We start from the raw sequence: 21,732 nt of genomic DNA, 5'->3' as shown, positions 1-21,732 counted from the left end.
GCCGGATCCGGCCCCCGGGCCTTAGTTTGCCTACCCATGGTCTAAATCCTCAGGGTTTCTTCCAACTCTTTGATTCTATGATTATAGAGTGCATTAGTGGTGAATTTATGCTGCTTTAAGGTGATTTAATGCTCTTGCAAAACAAACCAATTTCCCCTTGCTTATAACACTTTCTTCTTCTTCTTCTTTTATAATGTATATAAAGAGAAGACAACGATGATGACAGACAAAAATTGAAAGATGAAAAACGAATGTATAAAATGAGTAGTTGCACATGAGCTGAAATAATAATAATAATCAATTATTATTTGTACCCTGCCATATGGCTGGGTTTCCCCAGCCACTCTGGGCGGCTTCCAACAAAGATTAAAAATACATCAAAATGTCACACATTAAAAACTTCCTTGAATCTCTGGGTTATTTGTGGGGCATAGGAATTCGTTCATTAATTAATATTTTTTTCAAATTGTAGTCCGGCCCCCCACAAGGTCTGAGTGACAGTGGACTGGCACTTCCTTGAAGTTCCTTGAAGCCTTCAGATGTTTTCTAAATGTCAGGTAGTTGTTTATCTCTTTGACATCTGGTGGGAGGGCGTTCCACAGGGCGGGTGCCACCACCGAGAAGGCCCTCTGCCTGGTTCCCTGTAACTTGGCTTCTCACAGCAAGGGAACCGCTAGAAGGCCCTCGGCGCTGGACCTCAGTGTCCGGGCAGAACGATGGGGGTGGAGACGCTTCTTCAGGAATACAGGACTGAGGCCAAAGTAAAAACTATCTTTCCCCACCAGATCGTCAGGTATAGTTCCAGATTTCCCAGGCTTGTGATGAATCTTGAGAGCGATGGTTTTGTTGTACTGCATGTTTCATAGAGGAATGCCAAATCATACAGAAGTATGGAAGTTCGAGTCGAAATCTCAAATGATGTGTGATTCTCTCCATCACAGCTGCATTGCAGAGTGAGTGGTACTAAGGACTCAGAAACAACCAGACTTTGGAGGATAAGGAAAGAGACTTGAAGAGATGCTGGGAAGCACTTCCTTGGTGCAACATGGCCTAACTCACTTGCAAGCGAAACAGAACACTCAATAAATTGCTGGCATCCTCTAACCCCCCTGCAAGCCAATCGCGACAGACGTCTCAACAAACAGGTCATCTACGGTGGTTTAAAGTGACCTTGTTTAGTTGCTGCTCTAAAGGACTTTTGTTGTGGAAACGAACCTAAAACGCCCTAAACGGCCTCGGTCCAGTATATCTGAAGGAGCGTCTCCACCCCATTGTCCAGCCCGGACACTGAGGTCCAGCTCTGAGGTCCTTCTGGCGGTTCCCTCCCTGCGAGAAGCCAAATTACAGGGAACCAGGCAGAGGGCCTTCTCGGTGGTGGCACCCGCCCTGTGGAACGCCCTCCCAACAGATGTCAAAGAGAACAACAACTACCAGACTTTTAGAAGACATCTGAAGGCAGCCCTGTTCAGGGAAGCTATTAATGTTTGATGTATTACTGTATTTTAATATTTGGTTGGAAGCCGCCCAGAGTGGCTGGGGAAATTGTTGTAATAAATTGTTGTAATAAATAATAAATTGTTGTTGTTTTTGTTGTTGTTGTTGTTGTTGTTGTTGAAGCCGTACGCTTGGGTTCGAGCTCGGGTGGGCAAAAGATTCCTGCATTGCACGGGGTCAGATTAGACGACCCTCGTGCAACCTTCTCCGAAGGGGCGTCCACCCCTATGTCGCGGGAGTCTGTTCACGCAGCGTTTTCTCTGCAAGGCAAAGGTGCCTTTTGCAGTTCCGCTCGGGGGAGAAAAAGAGACAAGCATAGAAACGGAGACAGTCGGCTTCGGTTGGGGACTCCATTTCCCAGGGAGCCGCCGGGCCGGGGAGGGTGTGCCTAGTCCCGGCTGCCGCGTTTGCAGGAAGCGCCACTGACAAGAAAGAGAAGGAGACGCGGCAGGAGGAGCGCGCGCCCTGCAAAGGTAGCCGACTTTCCCCGGGGAAAGAGACCCCGAGAGGGACCCCCCGCGCGAGGGTCTCTATCTCCCCCTATCCCCACCACGCGAGGATCTCTATCTCCCCTCCTCCTCCTCCGCTCGTTGGGTGCTCGTGGATCCGTAAGGGCACCCCAGGAGACCCACGGGCACGGGTGGGGGTCCTCCTTTCCTGCCTGGCTCCCACCTGCGCGCAATTACGCACGCCGATTTGTTTCCTTTGGCAAACCCTTGGTTTCCGATTGCGACCTCCTCCCGGGTTAGAGACCTCGCCTCTTGCGCCCTCTCTAGCACCACCGCCCCCCACCATCCGCGCGTGCCACCTGTTTTGGACTCTAGTTCCCATCAGCCCGCAAAAAACACAGGGGCTGATGGGAGTTGTAGTGCAAAACCGCTGGAGGGCGCCAGGTTGGAGACGGCGGCCCTGGCGCAGAAGTGGCAATCCCCTTTGGCAATGAGAAGTTGTTGTTGAGTCGTTTAGTCGTGTCCAACTCTTCGTGACCCCCTGGACCAGAGCACGCCAGGCACTCCTGTCTTCCACTGCCTCCTGCAGTTTGGTCAGACTCATGCTGGTCTCTTCGAGAACACTGTCCCACCATCTCATCCTCTGTCGTCCCCTTCTCCTTGTGCCCTCCATCTTTCCCAACATCAGGGTCTTTTCCAGGGAGTCTTCTCTTCTCACGAGGTCGCCAAAGTCTTGGAGCCTCAGCTTCGGGATCTGTCCTTCCAGTGAGCACTCAGGGCTGATTTCCTTCAGAATGGAGAGGTTTGATCTTCTTGCAGTCCATGGGACTCTCAAGAGTCTCCTCCAGCACCAGAATTCAAAAGCATCAATTCTTCGGCGATCAGCCTTCTTTATGGTCCAACTCTCACTTCCATACATCACTACTGGGAAAACCATAGCTTTTACTATACGGACCTTTGTCGGCAAGGTGATGTCTCTGCTTTTTAAGATGCTGTCTAGGTTTGTCATTGCTTTTCTCCCAAGAAGGAGGCGTCTTTTAATTTCGTGACTGCTGTCACCATCTGCAGTGATCATGGAGCCCAAGAAAATAAAATCTCTCACTGCCTCCATTTCTTCCCCTTCTATTTGCCAGGAGGTGATGGGACCAGTGGCCATGATCTTAGTTTTTTTGATGTTGAGCTTCAGACCATATTTTGCGCTCTCCTCTTTCACCCTCATTAAAAGGTTCTTTAATTCCTCCTCACTTTCTTCCATCAAGGTTGTGTCGTCTGCATATCTGAGGTTGTTGATACTTCTTCTGGCAATCCTAATTCCGGCAAGGGATTCATCTAGCCCAGCCTTTTGCATGATGAATTCTGCATAAGTAGAACCATAGAATTGTAGAGTTTGGAGGGGAATCCTGAGGTCATCTAGCCCAACCCGCTGCAAAGCAGGAATCTTCTAAAGCCAACTCCCGAATGGGTGCCCTGGTTTGTTTTGTTTGTTGAGGTAGGCTGGGCTGAGAGCAAATGCCTGCCCCGAGGTCACCCAGTGAGTGAGTCTCACGGCTGAGCAGGGATTCGAACTCTGGTCTTCCAGGTCATAGGCCAATATGGTTCTCCTCGCCATTTCATGTGCACAACAGCCCTGAGAAGCAGGTTATATAAATTATAACAATATAAAATTTTATTTATACCCCGCTCTTCCTGGTTCAGAAAACCAGGCTCAGGGCGGCTAACAAGAAATTTAAAACACTTAATTGATGCAACAAAAAACAGCATAAAATACAGTATGACACGTGAATAACAATAAATTCCGAATTCAAAAATCAATTTGGGGGAAAATCCATCCAATAAACATTAGATGATCCCCAGGGCTAGCTGGCTAAATTAGTCCAATTTGGGCCAGCGAGGAGACCAGGGGAGAATTAGCTGTGGGGTCTCAGAGCAGGTAATCTTCATAAAAAGGGGAGGGGGAGGGAAAGGAAGGGGAATAAAAGATCAGGCTAAGTTCAAATTGAAAGCCAGGCAGAATAGCTCTGTCTTACAGGCCCTGCAGAAGGAAGTGAAATCCTGCAGGGCCCTGGTCTCATGGGACAGAGCATTCCACCAGGTCGGAGCCATCACTGAGAAGGCCCTGGCCCTGGGGGAGGATAGTCTGGCTCCCTTAGGGCCCGGGACCTCTAAACTATGGTTATTCATGGACCTTAAGGTCCTCTACGGGGCAGACAAGGAGGGGCGGTCCTGTAAATACGAGGACCTAAGAGATGGTGACTGCTCCAAGGTTACCCAGCGAGCGCCACCCAGTGAGGGGGGATTCGAACTCATAGTCCAACAATGGATGCAAAGGGCAAAGAGATGGGGACCCTATTCCAGCCTAAAGGTTCTGTTCCCAGGGGCCACACAAAGCATGACCAGAGTGCCAAGGGCATGTCTCACTCAGGGTGAATTGGGGCCAGTGAGGAGGGGTGTGACCTGGTGAATGTTCTGGGGGCCGATTGGAGAAGCCAGGAGGACCGTATTTCACACCCGACACGGTTAGTAATTCGACCTCTCATTTTTCGCCATACAGATCTTCTTGTCATGGCTCAGCCAGCGCAACCGAAGCGCATCTTGGTGACCGGCGGCTCGGGGCTGGTGGGCAAGGCCATCGCAAAGTTGGTAGCCGAGGGAGAAGGGCGGCCGGACGAGGAGTGGATCTTCGTGTCATCCAAGGATGCCGACTTGACGTGAGTCAGTCCTCCCTCCAGGGTTTAAGAAAAAAAAACACTTGCCGGGGGTTGAGCTGGATGACCTTTGGGGGTCCCTTGCAGCTGTACAGTTCTGTGAGAAGTCTGGTTGTGTTTGTGAAGACTGGCGGCTCTCGGGAGAGCCCAGCCAAGCAGGCAAGCGCAGCATCATTTGGTGAGTCATTTGGTGTATTGATCCGGTCAACGGACCTCGTAATAAGAGATATAAGGACAGAATAAAGGAGTATCGAGCGTCTCTAGAAATGGATAGAGCACACAGAAAGGTGCAGAAAAGGTCAGACAGGGAGTTCAGGGGGACTTGAGCACCAAACTAAGGTGAGAAGAGCCTGGATAGCTCATTTTGTTTATAATACAGGTTCGAATCCCGTATGAGACAGCTGGATATTCCTGCATTGCAGGTGGTTGGACTAGATCAGGGGTAGGCAAACTAAGGCCCAGGGGCTGGATGCGGCCCAATCACCTTCTCAATCCGGCCCGTGGACAGTTTGGGAATCAGTGTGTTTTTATATGAGTAGAATGTGTCCTTTTATTTAAAATGCATCTCTGGGTTATTTGTGGGGCATAGGAATTCATTCATTTCCCCTCCAAATAATATAGTCCGGCCCAAGGACGCGGGTGGCGCTGTGGGTTAAACCCCTCAACCTCTTGGGCTTGCCGATCAGAAGTTCGGCGGTTTGAATCCCCGTGACGGGGTGAGCTCCCGTTGCTCGGTCCCTGCTCCTGCCAACCCAGCAGTCCGAAAGCACGTCAAAGTGCAAATAGATAAATAGGTACCGCTCCGGCGGGAAGGTAAACGGCGTTTCTGTGCGCTGCTCTTGTTCGCCAGAAGCGGCTTAGTCATGCTGGCCACATGACCCGGAAAACTGTGGAAGTGGACAAACGCTGGCTCCCTCGGCCAATAAAGCGAGATGAGTGCCACAACCCCAGAGTCAGTCACGACTGCACCTAATGGTCAGGGGTCCCTTTACCTTTTTTAATTATAAAAGCAGCATAAAATACAGTATAAAAACATGAATAACAATAAAATTCAGAAATCAATTTAGGGGAAATAAGCATTAGATAACCCCCGGGGCTAGCTGGCTGAATTGGTCCTACTTGGGCCAGTGAGGAGGCCAGGGGAGAATTAGCTGTGGGATCCCAGAGCGGGTAATCTTCATAAAAGGGGAGGGGGAGGGAAGAGAAGGGAAATAAAAGATCAGGCTGAATTCAAATTAAAGGCCAGGCAGAATAGCTCTGTCTCACAGGCCCGACGGAAAGAGGTTAAATCCTGCAGGGCCCTGGTCTCATGGGACAGAGCATTCCACCAGGTCGGAGCCATCACTGAAAAGGCCCTGGTCCAGGTGGAGGATAGTCTGACTTCCTTAGGGCCAGGGACCTCTAAACTATGGCTATTCATGCACCTTATTGTCCTCTGTGTAGACAGCACAGCCATCCTAGTAGCCATCGATAGTCCTCTTTTCCGAGAATTGGTCTAACGCTCTTTTAAAGCCATCAAAGATGTTGGCCGTCGCTGCCTCCTGTAGCAATGAGTTCGGTAGTTTAACTCTGTTTGGGGTGTTTAAGCTTAGGGAAGAAAGTATTTTTAAGGAGGGATCCATAGACCAGCCGCACTGCTTCCGCACACACGATTTGTGGCAGTGTGGAGCAAGTTGCTGGGCGCAGTCCTGGAAGCCTTGCTTCTAATCGTCTTTTGAGTATTTTCCTAAGGCTGCCTTGAGGCGGAGGGCTTAGGAAAGGAAGAGGTAAATGCACACCTGACTCCCTGCACAGTCCGAGTGGCGCAGCTTTGCCCAAGGGGAAAGATGCTTCCTTCTCCATCCTCATCCCCTCTCTTCCCTTCCAGGGATGCTGCCGCAACCGCAGCCCTTTTTGAGAAGCACCGGCCGACTCACGTCATCCACTTGGCAGCCATGGTGGGTGGCCTTTTCCGGAACATCAAGTACAACCTGGATTTCTGGGTAAGGATGCTGAGCTCTCTATTCACCCGGTGCTATACCAGCTGCACTGGCTCCCAGTGGAGTACAGGATCAGGTTCAAGGTGCTGATTTTAACCTTTGAAGCCCTATACAGCCTAGGACCCTTGTACCTACGGGACCGCCTCTCCTGGTATGCCCCGCAGAGGAACTTATGATCTTCAAATAAAAACATCTTGGAGTTCCTGGGCCACAGGGAGGTTAGGCTGGCCTCGACCAGAGCCAGGGCCTTTTCGGCTGTTACCCCGATCTGGTGGAACGCTCTGTCACAAGAGACTAGGGCCCTGCAGGATTTGATATCTTTCCACAGGGCCTGCAAGACGGAGCTGTTCCACCAGGCCTTTGGCCAAGGTACAGCCTGACCCCCTCCTTTGGTAATTCTCATAGCACTCCATCTACCCAAATTAATGGTTGCCATTAATTTGACTCTGAATTGATTTTAGAATGAATTGATTTTAGAATGTATTTCAATTAATAGATTGTGATTTTATGTAAATTGTCAAAACAAAAAAATTCCTTCCAGTAGCACCTTAAAGACCAACTAAGTTAGTTCTTGGTATGAGCTTTCGTGTGCATGCACACTTCTTCAGATGTCTTCTAAAAGTCTGGTAGTTCTTCTTCTCTTTAACATCTGTTGGGAGGGTGTTCCACAGGGTGGGTGTCACCACCAAGAAGGCCTTCTGCCTGGTTCCCTGTAACTTCACTTCTCGCAGGGAGGGAACAGCCAGAAGGCCCTCGGAACTGGACCTCAGTGTCCGGGTAGAACGATGGGGGTGGAGACGCTCCTTCAGGTATACTGGACCAAGATTACTTCTTGTCAATGAGCCACCATAGGCGCTAGAGGGCCGCGAAAATTTGTTTCCCGGGCTTTTGAGACTCTTCTACCCAGGTGCTATCTGAAACTGCCACATGTGATCCCCCCCCCCCCCAGCTCTCCTACCCCACTGCTGTGTGCTTGGGAAGGCGGCACAATGTTTGAAGTGCAAAATTGCACCTTTAGAAACCCATGAAATGAAAACCCTTTTTGGAAAAGGAGGAGAAATTCCTGGGATGTGCTTTGAACAGAGACAGGTGTTTTGATGCATGGTTGTACTCTGGACAGAGGGGGGTCCCTGGCGTGGTTGCCATGGGTACCAGATCCCCCTGCAAAGGCTCCCTACCCCTCCAAGTTTTTAATCTTTGAAAACTAAGTGGGTTTGGTTTTGGGGATGGGTGCTCTCCTTCTATTTTTTTACAGTCTTACCTTGGGTTACAGACGCTTCAGGTTGTGGTTTTTTTGGGTTACGGACCGCCAAAACCCGGAAGTACCAGAACGTGTTATTTCCAGATTTTGGCGGTCTCACATGAGCAGAAGCACTAAATCGCGCTATGCGCAGAAGTGCCGAATCATGACCTGCATGTGCGCAGATCCCGCATGGATCACGTTTGCAACCCAAGCATCCACTGTATTTGTTTGTTTTGCAGGGGAGAGCGGTCAATATTGCTGGTTTTTGGAGATGGGCTTCTGAGCCCTTTCTCTTACGTAAAATGCATATCTTGCGTCGCCCACAATACGGTCCTAGATTTTTGCCTGCAGAAATCTGGGAGACCCTTTTTTTCTCTCTCTGCCCAGCGGAAGAACATGCACATCAATGACAACGTCCTGCACTCGGCGTACAAATCTGGTGTCCAGAAGGTGGTCTCCTGCCTCTCCACTTGCATATTCCCCGACAAGACCACCTACCCGATCGACGAGACCATGGTAGGGGCTGCCTCCTGATCTGCATGTTCTGTGCCCTTTTATTCACTAGAGCTCATGTGGCATAGTGGTTAGAGAGTGGGGAGACCAGGGTTCAATTTCCCATCCTGCCATGCAGCTCGCTGGCTGACTTGGAGGCAGTCGCTGTTTCTTGACCTCGCCTACCTCACAGGGTTGTTGTCCTAGTTGTTGGCCTGGCCAACCTCACAGGGCTGTTGTGGAAATAAAATGGGGAGTTGAGGGGAACTGCGTATACCACCTTGAAGGAAAAGTGAGATAGATATGTAAAATGTAACAAATAATATATTTGTTTTTAAGAAGTTGGAAGGCTGCTCTTCCAAAAAAGGAAAACCCGGGTTCTGTGATCTGCAGAAATTAATTGTGGCGACAGGCTCCGCCCCTTCTGTGATCAGGGCGGGGTCTGCTGCTACATTGCCACTCCCCCAACCCCCACCCCATTCATTCTATCTAAGTAAGAATGTATAGAGAGATTTTGACTCAGCTTGCTAAATCGTAAAGGTAAAGGGACCCCTGACCATTAGGTCCAGTCGTGGCCGACTGGGGTTGCGACGCTCATCTTGCTTTATTGGCTGAGGGAGCCGGCGTACAGCTTCCGGGTCATGTGGCCAGCATGACTAAGCTGCTTCTGGTGAACCAGAGCAGCACACGGAAACGCCGTTTACCTTCCCGCCGGAGCAGTACCTATTTATCTACTTGCACTTTGACGTGCTTTCGAACTGCTAGGTCGCCAGGAGCAGGGACTGAGCAACGGGAGCTCACCCCGTCGCGGGGATTCGAACCGCCGACCTTCTGATCGGCAAGTCCTAGGCTCTGTGGTTTAACCCACAGCGCCAACCGCGTCCCTGCTAAATCATAGATCCAAAGAATTGTAGAGTTGGAACTGGCATTTTGTGCAACTGCCTGCAGTGCAGGAATCACAGCTGACATTCCTTCGCTCGTGAACCTAGAGGTCTTTCTGTCCTTCCCCACCCTGATTCTGGGGGTTCCAGCAATGGGGAGTCGGTGTTTTTTGGGTGGTGGTCCCACCTTTGACCCCGGGACATTTTGAACTCCCCGATCTGAACTGATGCTCAGCTTTCTCTTCCAGATCCACAATGGTCCCCCGCACAACTCCAACTTTGGGTATTCCTATGCAAAGAGGATGATAGACGTTCAGAACAGGTAGGCCCCACTCTGATCTTCCCATTGCCCTCCATCCCACCGCAGAAGAGCTCTGCCACGCCCTCACCTGCCAAACTACCCCTTACCTCCCGATGTTATCAACTTCCAAAGAAATTCATTAGCAGCATGTTGGTATTTCTACGGGCTCTCTGGTTTTTCCTTAAAAGAACTGATTAGTTGGATTGATATTAATCTGCTGATCATCGCCTGTAACAGAAAGCTCAGGTGGTGAGTGTTGACAAGCATTGAGCCACAGCGAGGTCACCTGAAAAACAAGAGGGAGGTGATCAGAATTCGCAGGGGATCCTTGGAGTTTGAAGTGCAAAACTATATATATATACAGTGGTACCTCGGGTTACATACACTTCAGGTTACATACGCTTCAGGTTACAAACTCCACTAACTCAGAAATAGTGCTTCAGGTTAAGAACTTTGCTTCAGGATGAGAACAGAAATCGTGCTCCAGCGGCGCGGCTGCAGCAGGAGGCCCCATTACCTAAGTTGTGCTTCAGGTTAAGAACAGTTTCAGGTTAAGAACGGACCTCCGGAACGAATGAAGTACTTATATCTATACATCTATAGATATATATAGATATCTATCTATTTATATGGGACGTGGGTGCCGCTGTGGTCTAAACCACAGAGCCTAGGACTTGCTGATCAGAAGGTCGGCGGTTTGAATCCCCGCGACGGGGTGGGCTCCCGTTGCTCGGTCCCTGCTCCTGCCAACCTAGCAGTTCGAAAGCACGTCAAAGTGCAAGTAGATAAATAGGTACCACTCCGGCAGGAAGGTAAACGGTGTTTCCGTGCGCTGCTCTGGTTCGCCAGAAGCGGCTTAGTCCTGCTGGCCACATGACCCGGAAGCTGTACGCCGGCTCCCTCGGCCAATAAAGCTAGATGAGCGCCGCAACCCCAGAGTCGGTCACGACTGAACCTAATGGTTGGGGATCCCTTTACCTTTTTATATATCTATATATATACACAGTCATACCTCGGAAGTCGAATGGAATCCGTTCCGGAAGTCTGCCTGACTTCCAAAACCAAAGCGCGGCTTCCGATTGGCTGTAGTTATTTTAAACATTTTTTTCCAACTCATCATATATCGTTTCCCAAAATAGCCTTTCAAATTTCAGCAGCGTCCGGAGCGAGGCCAAAATCCGTCGCCTCTCGCTTCCTGTTCTGCGTTTGCAGTGAGTCAGAGGGAGTCATAGCGCCCTGAGGCGCCCCTCTCGGCTTGGCGCCAAGGGCAGGGGAGCCAGCCGCGATGCCCTAAATCTGCCTCGGTTGCTATAAGGCGGATTCCCCCCTCGTGCAGCGCCAGGGACCGAACCTTTTCCACGCACTGGATTCCGGCCTCTTCTCCAGGAAGATCGCTAGCATCACACACCCGCCCTGCTCACTTTCTTTCCCCAGGGGGTATTTCGAACAGCACGGCTGCCGCTTCACCGCCGTCATTCCCACCAACGTCTTCGGACCCCACGACAACTACAACATCGAGGACGGGCACGTCCTGCCAGGCCTCATCCACAAAGTGTACTTGGCCAAGGGTGAGTGGGGCTGGGCGTCTGGCCTTGGGGCCCGAAATGGGAGAGGGCGGTGGTCAGGCTGCAGGGGGGGGGAAAGCTGCCTCCCTTGCAGCAGCGCTTCTTGAACTCGGGTCCGCAGATGTTGTTGGACTACAACTCCCATCATCCCTAGCTAGCAATGGTCAGGGATAGTGGGAATTGTGGTTCAACAACCGCCAGGGACCCAGTTTTGAGAAGCACCACCTTACAGCCTGCCTGGCAACTGTGTTGGGAGATGAGACTACTCAGTCGGTAGACTCTTGATCTCAAGGTTGTGGGTTCAAGCCCCATGCTGGGCATCGCAGGGGGCTGGACTAGATGGCTCTGGTGGTCCCTTCTAATTCTGCGATTCCAAGATTCAAGTGGTCAAATTGATTTCTGTTTGCTATATGAGGAGAGCATTTTCCAGAGCCTTTTCCAGGCTGAAGGCCCTGTTCTTGGTTAACCTCAAGGCCAGTGGCGGGTACATCTGAGGCTACCTTAGGTCCAGAGCGTAGCATGGGAGGTTTACAGCCCCTGGCAGAGCATTGGCGTTATGGTTAGAGTATTGGACTAGGACCTGGGGGACCAGGGTTCAAATCGTTCTGCCCGGACACCGAGTTCCAGCACTGAGGGCCTTCTGGCGGTTCCCTCGCTGCGAGAAGCCAAGTTACAGGGAACCAGGCAGAAGGCCTTCTCGGTGGTGGCGCCTGCCCTGTGGAACGCCCTCCCACCGGATGTCAAAGAGAAAAATAACTACCAAACTTTTAGAAGACATCTGCAGGCAGCCCTGTTTAGGGAAGTGTTTAATGTTTAATAGGTTATTGTATTTTAGTGTTTTGCTGGAAGTCGCCCAGAGTGGCTGGGGAAACCCAGCCAGATGGGCGGGGTATAAATAATAAATTATTATTATTATTATTATTAATCCCCGCTCAAACACGAAGCTCACGAAGTGACCTTGGGACAGCCATAGAGACCTTCAGGCATCCTCTAGTCCGGCCTTTCTCAACCTGTGGGTCCCCAGATATTGTTGAACTACAACTCCCATCACCCCTAGCTAGCAAGGCCAGAGCTCAGGGATGATGGGAGTTGTAGTCCAACAACATCTGGGGACCCACAGGTTGAGAACCGCTGCACCCCCTGCGACGCAGTCTCCATCTCCTAGTCAAACCTACCTCACAGGATTGTTGTGGAGTTGGACTGGAGAAGAGGAGATCCACTAGACCGCCTTCATATCCTTGGAAAAATTTTATTTATCTTTCAGTGAATATTTTTAATAAGATTCTTGGAAGATGAAGTTGATATGTAAATAACAACAATTGTATTGTGTTGTGGCTGAGTGTGGGGGCTGAGTTTGGGCATGAGAAAGGGGTCTGTGATCCCAGGGTCTCATTTGATCCCAACACGAGAAGCAGCTGGAATAGGAAGACTTGAGTGCTTTTTTGCAGCAAAGGGGGAAGGAATAAGGATGCTGTCTAATTGGTCGTTTTCTCCACTCGTCTGTAGAAAACGGTACGGCTCTCACTGTCTGGGGGACAGGAAAACCCAGGAGGCAGTTCATCTACTCTCTGGTAAGCTGGCTGGTTGAGAGGGAGAGTTGTCAGGGGAAAATACAGTGTGGGGAAAACGTAAGAAGATCCCAACTGCTACATCGAGCTAGAACGGGTCAGCAACCTTTTTCAACTGTGGGCCGGTTCACCGTCCCAAAGACCTTGTGCGGGGCCGGACTATATTTTGGGGAAAAAAATATGAACGAATTCCTGTGCCCCACAAATAACCCAGAGATGCATTTTAAATAAAAGGACACATTCTACTCATGTAAAAACACGCTGATTCCCGGACCGTCTGTGGGCCAGATTGAGAAAGCGATTGGGCCGGATCCGGCCACTGGGCCTTAGGTTGCCTACCCCTGAGCTAGAAGGTGTGCAGAGGGTGGCCAAGATGACCAAGGGTCTTGAAACCGAGCCTGATGAGGAACGGTTGAAGGAGTTAGGGATGTTTGGAGAAGCCTGAGAGGTTATAGGATAAGGTAAAGGTAAAGGGACCCCTGACCATTAAGTCCAGTCGTGACCGCCTCTGGGGTTGCGGCGCTCATCTTGCTTTATTGGCTGAGGGAGCCGGTGTACAGTTTCTGGGTCATGTGGCCAGCAGGACTGAGCCGCTTCTGGCGAACCAGAGCAGCGCACAGAAACGCCGTTTACCTTCCCGCCGGAGCGGTACCTACTTATCTACTTGCACTTAACGTGCTTTCGAACTGCTAGGCGGGCAGGAGCAGGGACCGAGCAACGGGAGCTCACCCTGTTGCTGGGATTCGAACCGCCGATCGGCAAGTCCTAGGCTCTGTGGTTTAACCCACAGCGCCACCCGCATCCCTTATAGGATAGCCATCTTCAAATATCCGAAGGGCTGTCCGTTGGAAGACGGAGCAAGCCTGTTTTCTGCTGCTCCGGAGGTCCCTTTGTCTCTGAGGGTTTGGAAGGGGCAGGCAAGCGTTTGAGGACTAGGGTGGACCAGCCTTAACTCTGCGACACCCCCAAGCAACGTTGTACGTGGGACCCTGTGAAGGTGGGGGCACCCCAAGGCTCCAGCAGAACCGCCCCTCTTGGAGCGGAAGAGAGGAGACGATGGATATCTGGTCTCTGGTCGTTGCAGGACTTGGCGCGGCTGTTCCTCTGGGTCCTGAGGGAATATGATGAAGTGGAGCCCATCATCTTGTCGGGTAAGGCCCTCCCCATGCAGAATTGAACACACAACACACACACACGCTGCCCCAAACCAACATTTACCGTATTTTTCGCTCCATAAGATGCGCTTTTTCGATCCTAAAAAGTAAGGGGGAAATGTCTGCACGTCTTATGGAGCGAATGTGTGGTCCCTGGAGCCGAATTGCCCAGGGGCAAAAAGCAGATTGTGCAATTATTTTTTTTGAAAGAGGGAAGTGGGTGTTGAAACAAAGCCGCTGATCGTTTGCCGATCGGGGAGAGAGATAAGGGACGCTAGAGAGAAAGGAGGCTGCCTGGGAGGGGGGAGGTAAAGACAGCAAACTTGTAAAGGGAGGAAACAGGAAGACTAAAGCAATAAGGAGAGAAATTAGAAGAAAAGGAGGAGCAAAAAACTGCTCCAGCTAAGGAAAAGACACTAAGGCAAAGAAGAGGGAAGGGGGTGTTGAAAGGAAGCAGCTGATCGTCAAGCAATCGGGAGGGAGATAAGGGAGGCTAGTGATAAAGGAGGCTGCCTGGGAGGGGGGAGGTAAAAGCCCATGGATCCTCAGCATTTTTACATTGGGTCACCCCAAATTCACCATCAGATCACATAGCATGTCCATGGCTACAGCCTGCACCAAAAAAATCACGCATCCACTGTTTTCTGGGGCTGCAATGGTGCAAAAACGTGGTTACAAAGCACGGATCCACATGGATCCTCGGGATTTTTGCATTGGGTCACCCCAAATTCACCATCAGATCACGTGTCTGTGGCCGCAGCATGAACCACAAAAATCATACATCCAGTTTCGTTCAGAATATTTCCCCCCCCCCCTTGTTTTCGTCCTCTAATAACTAGGTGCATCTTATGGAGCAAAAAATACGGTCGATCAGGAAACGCTTTTGAATACTGGGTCTCAGTCTCGGGACGTGGGGCTTCATTACACAACTTCTCCTCTGTTGGAGGCTTTTAAACGGAGCTTGGATGCCCATCGGTTGCTTATTCTTCAGCTGAGATTCCTGCATTGCAGGGGGTTGGGCTAGATGACCCCCCAGGGTCCCCATAATTCTGATTCTATGAGTCAACAGAATGGCATGCCCCAAACTCTCACACCCTCTTTCTCCTTGCTTTTCCTATCCAGCCAGGGCAGGAGCCTCTTTCAACTCGGGGTGGCCACACCTGCCCAATGATGGCCTTTTCGGGGCCACAGACCCATAGATCTGCATTCCCAGAGCAATTTATTCCATTTTCACGCCATTTTCTGAACTCTTGAATTCTGCCTTAAGTTTGAGCTTTCATGTGAGCCGAAAGCCATTTCCAGAAATGCAGTGGAATCGATTGCTCCCCTTTCTGTGCTGTTTGTAAATGAATTTTTCTCCCCGCAAGCAGGTTAGCATAGAATTCAGTGCTAACCTTGCTCTGTATTCCACTGTGAGTGGAGGAAATCCATCTCTCAGAATTCAGGAGGCGGCAGGCCAGTGGGCGTCAGGATGACCGACCGTATTTTTCGCTCTATAAGACGCACCTAGTTTTTAGAGGAGGAAAACAAGAAAGCAACGCAAAGCCTCTTGAGCGAAGAGGCAGGAGTGTTCCCGCTGCACCTGGCTTGAGAGCAGTACATGTGAAAAGGATCTAGGAGTCTTGGTTGACCACATACTTGACATGAGCCAACAGTGTGACGCGGCAGCTAAAAAAGCCAATGCAATTCTGGGCTGCATCAAGAGGAGTATAGCATCTAGATCAAGGGAAGTAATAGTGCCACTGTATTCTGCTCTGGTCAGACCTCACCTGGAGTACTGTGTCCAGTTCTGGGCACCACAGTTCAAGAAGGACACTGACAAACTGGAACGTGTCCAGAGGAGGGCAACCAAAATGGTCAAAGGCCTGGAAACGATGCCTTATGAGGAACGGCTAAGGGAGCTGGGCATGTTTAGCCTGGAGAAGAGGAGGTTAAGGGGTGATATGATAGCCATGTTCAAATATATAAAAGGATGTCACATAGCGGAGGGAGAAAGGTTGTTTTCTGCTGCTCCAGAGAAGCGGACACGGAGCAATGGATCCAAACTACAAGAAAGAAGATTCCACCTAAACATTAGGAAGAACTTCCTGACAGTAAGAGCTGTTCGACAGTGGAATTGGCTGCCAAGGAGTGTGGTGGAGTCTCCTTCTTTGGAGGTCTTTAAGCAGAGGCTTGACAACCATATGTCAGGAGTGCTCTGATGGTGTTTCCTGCTTGGCAGGGGGTTGGACTCGATGGCCCTTGTGGTCTATTCCAACTCTATGATTCTATGATTCTATGCACTCAAGAGGCTTTGCGTGGTTATCCCCGAAGCCAGAAGAGCAAGAGGGATCGGTGCTTCTGGGATAGCTGCGCAGCCTATTCAGGGCAGCGGGATGAAGGCTTTGTGAGATTTGACCAGCTCCGGCCCATCTGGAGCTGATACAGGCTCGTCTTATCTTGAGCCCAAGCAGAGCGTAGTCCCGCAGATGAAAGGATAAGCAGGTAATGTGCTACACGCTGAAGTTTATTTACAAGCTATGCTGAGAGCATACAAACACACATCTTGCCTCTGTGAGAGCAGAGAAGCAACTCCTCTCCCATTCCGAGAGAACAGTGAAAAACAGGGAACGAGTGTACGTCACATCCAGTCTCCCATTCCCGTGGGAACCCAACAGTAGTAACTTGAACTGTGGAATGTAAACATTGTCTTGTGACTGCAGTTGCTGCACAGTGAGGGAAGTAGAAACCAACAAGCTTCTCGCTGCCCTGCGCGCGGCTAAGACAGAAGCTAGAACAGCAAGAGGGAGCGCTGCGCAGCAATCCCTCTCGCTGTTCTGGCTTCTGGGATAGCTGTGCATCCTGCATTCGCTCCATAAGACGCACACACATTTCCCCTTACTTTTTAGGAGGGAAAAAGTGCGTCCTATAGAGCGAAAAATACGGTATATGGCCCTGGGCAGTGGAGCTCACTTCCATAACGGTGTTGTTTTGCTTCCTGTTTAGTCGGAGAAGAGGATGAAGTCTCCATTCGGGAAGCGGCTGAATGTGTGGTGAGAGCGATGGACTTCAAGGGAGAGCTTCTTGTATCCTTGCACATAGTTTCCCAAGGCACTGCAACCCCTCTCAAGGACGCCGCAAGGGCTGTGTCCTTTTCTGGGTTCGCCTCCCCTCTTCTTATTCAAAGCAGTACAGATGGTCCAACTCTTCCCCTTGAAATTGTTTCCTCTGCCGGCAAAAAGCAAAGGCTTCCATATGGTCCCTGCATGTCTTCTTCCCTTCCCCAGAAGGGCAACTGATGCCAATGAGGGCCTTTTTTCCCCATTGGGAAAAGGGTTTACAAGCCAGAATCGCACCTTCTTCCCATTCCAAGCTGAACAGGGGCCTTGTGCAGCCACTATTCAATTTTTTAAAAAACCACAAAACTACTACAGAATCTCCTTCTCATAACTCTTCCACTTTGTGTGTCGTTGCATCTTTCAGAGCAAGGTTTCCAAAAACTTGGGTCTCCGGCGGCTTTTGGACTACAACTCCCATCGTCCCAGTGGTCAGGGATGATGGGAATTGTAGTCCCAAAGCAGCTGGAGACCCAAGTTTGGGAAACACTGTTTTTAGAGGAAGGGATGGGGAACCACTTCCGGGCCACATGGCAGTGGCAGGTGAGGCCAGAGCTGTGCCCCCCCCCCCCAAATCAGCAGAAAGAGAAGTTTTATTCCCTTAACTTGGACCCCTTCTTAGTTTGATACAACAAAGTCGGATGGGCAGTTCAAGAAAACAGCCAGCAACAGCAAGCTGAAGAGATACCTCCCCGATTTCCAGTTTACACCGTTTGAGCGAGGTGAGAACAGCGCAGCTCTTGCTCCTCGCAGCCAGGGTTGGGATGGGAGCGGCTGTAAACGAGCTTAATCCAGGGCGCCATTTATTCTGAGAGCAGCTGCTCTCCAGGGTTGAGATCCTGGCCTAGCCTTCTGACAGATTGTGCTTGAGCAAAAACAACAGAACTGCCAAACCCAGAGCCTGGGGTGACGGCAAGGTGAGGCCCACCCTTGTCCTGCAACATGCTGCTTCTCTCTGAGCAGCTTGAGTCCTTTGCCCAGTAGCTAGCAAAATAACCTGCTTTATATTTATTAAGAAGTTTCTACTACTTGATAAAGGGACGCGGGTGGCGCTGTGGGTTAAACCACAGAGCCTAGGACTTGCCGATCGGCGGTTCGAATCCCTGCGACGGGGTGAGCTCCTGTTGCTCGGTCCCTGCTTCTGCCAACCTAGCAGTTCGAAAGCACGTCAAAGTGCAAGTAGATAAACCGGCAGGAAGGTAAACGGCGTTTCCGTGCGCTGCTCTGGTTCGCCCGAAGCGGCTTAGTCATGCTGGCCACATGACCCGGAAGCTGCACGCCGGATCCCTCGGCCAGTAAAACGAGATGAGCGCCGCAACCCCAGAGTCGGCCGCGACTGGACCTAATGGTCAGGGGTCCCTTTACCTTTACTACTTGATAAAGAAACAACCTGTCTCTGTGGGTTACATAAAAAGGTAGAAAAGCATGCACTAAAACTAGCAATTAGACATGATAAAATTTCACAACGTGGGTAAACTCAACAGCTTCAAAAATAAATATGCCTAATACAATTGGGTAGCCTTGACTGAACAAAGAGGTATTGAAAATGGAAGGAATTCCAGAGCATAGGAGCTGCTAGAATAAAAGATCAGATTCTTGGCGAGTGTGGAATGAAGATCATTTGCCATGTACGAGATTGCCAGTTCCACACATTGAAGTGGTCAGGTGGGCACCCAAGGGGGCAAATCCTTTGTGTCAGCTGCTTCATGCCACAACACATACCCCTGTGTTAATAAATAAATAATAATAATAATAATAATAATAATAATAATAATAATAATAATAATAATAATAATAATTATTTATTTGTACCCCGCCCATCTGGCTGGGTTTCCCCAGCCACTCTGGGTGGCTTGCAACAAAACACTAAAATACAATAACCTATTAAACATTAAAAGCTTCCCTAAACAGGGCTGCCTTCAGATGTCTTCTAAAAGTCTGGTAGTTGTACTTCTCTTTGACATCTGGTGGGAAGGCGTTCCACAGGGCGGGTGCCACCACCGAGAAGGCCCTCTGCCTGGTTCCCTGTAACTTGGCTTCTCGCAGTGAGGGAACTGCCAGAAGGCCCTTGGAGCTGGACCTCTAAGGGACATTTATGATTTTTTATTCATTTATGCCACCCTCAGCAGCAGTTTACACCAGTAGATGCGCACACCTTACCGAAACATTAGCAAGCACATCTTGACAATAATAAATAATAATAATATTTTTTTATTTGTATCCCGCCCTCCCCAGCCAAAGCCGGGCTCAGAGCGGCTAACAACAATAAAATAGTACAACATTCTAAAATCATTTCATTATAAAATTAATTCAAATCAAATTGATGGCAACCATTGGGCTAGAGTTCTGTGAGGATTGCCAAAGGAGGGGGTCAGGCTGTGCCCTGGCCAAAGGCCTGGTGGAACAGCTCTGTCTTGCAGGCCCTGCGGAAAGATGTCAAGTCCTGCAGGGCCCTAGTCTCTTGTGGCAGAGTGTTCCACCAGATCGGAGCCACAGCCGAAAAAGCCCTGGCTGTGGTTGAGGCCAGCCTAACCTCTCTGTGGCCTGGGACCTCCAAGATGTTTTTGTTTGAAGACCGTAAGGTCCTCCGTGGGACATACCAGGAGAGGCGGTCCCGTAAGCATGAGGGTCCTAGGCTGTATAGGGCTTTAATGGTTAAAACCAGCACCTTAAACCAAGGGAACAGACACAGCAGGCATGCGGCCGGGCAGTCTCTCATGACTTGGGGCCACTGTCCGGATCTGGCAGGCCGTAAACTTCAAAAACTGGGTGGGGGGGAAAATGCATTTTATTTATTTAGGCAATCTGTAACTGCATTGTCATTCAGGTCAGTCCCAGAGCAGGACATAACAAGAATGCCAGAAGAAGAAAAGAACCCAACTAGAACAGCTGTGCATTGGGATTACATCCATGAGTTTTCTGAAGGCACCTTAGCTGTAAACTAAGGAGCTTAGACATGGTCTGTTCCTCTGGAAAAAGCAGCTCTCCAGTCTCCCAAAATCTGGATGCCATTGGCCCCAGCTGATCGTTCTTCTCTTCTTCCCGCAGCCGTGAAGGAAACGTGTGACTGGTTTTGCGCCAACTACGCCATTGCCAGGAAATGACCAAAGGAATGGAACCAGGGTGGCCCAACAGTGACCAACGCTGCTGTCTGCAATTTTTGCATCAAACTCAGGTTTTTTGTTTTGCTGGAATAAAGAATGAGAACAAAAGGGACTGTTCTGGGTGCCGGGATAGGGTGCAAGCAATGCTTTTTCTGATTCTGGGGTGATAGTTTAGTTTAGCTCTTTAAAGATGGCACAGCTTGCTTATTTATGAAGCAGTACTCAGCAGAATTGGTGGACGGAGGGGACTTGTGGTGGTGGCATTCGCGTTCTTAAAGAGCAGCTTTCAGCACTCTAGACAGCCGGTGGAAATCTTGGGAGAGGGGTGGCAGGCGTGTTGCACTCTTCCCCTGTTCACGATAACTGGCCTCTGTGACCTGTCCTGTTGCACCAGAGTCCTTTCTTGGAGCAGAGCGCTGCTAACTGCGCCAAGGTCACCTTGGTTTTGGGGAAGAGACCCCGTTTCCCATGGCCAAAGCTGATGTGGCTGTAGGAACCCTTTCAGTCTCAGAAGAAGTGATCTGATCTTCTAATCGAACCCTCAAAACAAATACTTGAAGAGACCCTGTGCGCTTTTCAAAATTCCTGTTACGCATATTGTCACGGGCTCAAAGCTCAGGGATAGAGCATGCCCTTCGCTGCACCCTCTCCAGCGTCCGAAGCTCAGTGTCCCACATTGTGGGTTTGGGGTAGGGTGAGGGGCTACATCTGCCACAATTTTTTAAACCCTTGCTTGCCTCAGGAAGCCCAAGGATGGGTGACCTCCAGTTATTTTATTTCTGAGGACTTATGGGAAAGAGATGGGGAGGTTAGGAGCTCGTTGCAGCAAACCAGATGCCAAAGGCAGGCGCTGTTATTCCGAGGTAACAACTGCAGTGCTGGCTAGGGGGGGCGTTGATGGGAGCTGTGTCCCCAAACAGCCGGAGGGCGCCAGGTTGGAGAAGGCTGGGCTACCAGAGGAGCCCGCCAGCCGGAGTCCTCCATTTGGTAGCCGTTTTAAATATTTCTTTAGCTCATCTCACTTTGACCTGTCAGAAAAAGAACACCACTGTAATAAAACTTGACAATAAATCACTTATTTCTTATGCCTGTGGCCTTCCTCTAGCCCATATTTCCTACCCAAATCTGTTTTTATTCCACTCCCCTTAGTTCTGTCTTCACACAGCCCTGGCGTATCTTAAATAAAATGAGTCTAGCAGCAAGTTTGGCGTCCTGGAAGCACTCTTGTTGTGGGAAACATAATCCACAAGTGATGTTCACCTGAATTAGTTTTGCCTGCTCTCATTCCCCAGAGTAGTTTCACACTCAATTCCTCTTCCCCAGGGAACTCCGAGAGTTATAGCTCCTAACAAGTCTCAGCAACCTGAATTACGCTTCCTGTGATTTTTCACTATAGCAGACAGCCATTAGTTTCCTCTTTAACTGGTTCTTCTCCCCAGTCTTGTGGTCCATTCTCATTCCTACGTCTGTGGCACCAGCCTCGCTGATGGCAGGTTTTGCAGAATTCCCACCTAACCATGAAAGGATGCCCACTTTGGATAGGCAGGTACAGTCATACCTCGGCTTACAGACTTCGGGTTGCGCAATGCGCTGAACCCAGAAGTACCAGAACAGGTTACTTCTGGGTTTCGGCGCTCGCACATGCGCAGAAGCTCTAAATCGCGCATACGCAGACACGACAGTGCGGGTTGCGAACGTGCCT

General features: G+C 50.1%; 1 protein-coding gene across 2 annotated transcripts; it reads left to right on the top strand.

Moving 5' to 3' along the window:
* Positions 1–1,840: 1,840 nt before the first annotated feature.
* GFUS (GDP-L-fucose synthase) lies at positions 1,841–21,115 on the top strand. 2 transcript variants are annotated; one of them, XM_028736037.2, is made up of 11 exons: positions 1,841–1,967; positions 4,495–4,651; positions 6,516–6,630; positions 8,258–8,386; positions 9,492–9,565; positions 10,979–11,112; positions 12,616–12,680; positions 13,762–13,828; positions 16,817–16,896; positions 17,549–17,648; positions 19,975–21,115. In XM_028736037.2, exons 2-11 carry the CDS (start codon positions 4,506–4,508, stop codon positions 20,028–20,030), a joined length of 966 nt encoding a protein of 321 aa, XP_028591870.2. In that variant the 5' UTR covers positions 1,841–1,967; positions 4,495–4,505; the 3' UTR covers positions 20,031–21,115. The 2 variants fall into 2 exon arrangements, with proteins under 2 accessions (XP_028591870.2, XP_077788815.1); XM_077932689.1 differs by lacking the exon at positions 4,495–4,651 and having other exon boundaries at positions 1,880–1,967.
* Positions 21,116–21,732: the final 617 nt, after the last annotated feature.

The sequence above is a fragment of the Podarcis muralis genome, chromosome 8, assembly GCF_964188315.1.
Source record: "Podarcis muralis chromosome 8, rPodMur119.hap1.1, whole genome shotgun sequence".
NCBI classification, from domain to species: Eukaryota; Metazoa; Chordata; class Lepidosauria; order Squamata; family Lacertidae; genus Podarcis; species Podarcis muralis.
This window is presented reverse-complemented; position numbering and strand designations above follow the sequence as displayed.

Excerpts from the sequence above, each read along its gene's own strand:
- GFUS (XM_028736037.2), top strand. The coding sequence starts at position 4,506 with ATGGCTCAGCCAGCGCAACCGAAGCGCATCTTGGTGACCGGCGGCTCG. Across the intron at positions 11,113-12,615 it reads CAAAGTGTACTTGGCCAAGG|AAAACGGTACGGCTCTCACT; the intron begins GTGAGTGGGGCT and ends ACTCGTCTGTAG. Across the intron at positions 12,681-13,761 it reads GGCAGTTCATCTACTCTCTG|GACTTGGCGCGGCTGTTCCT; the intron begins GTAAGCTGGCTG and ends TGGTCGTTGCAG.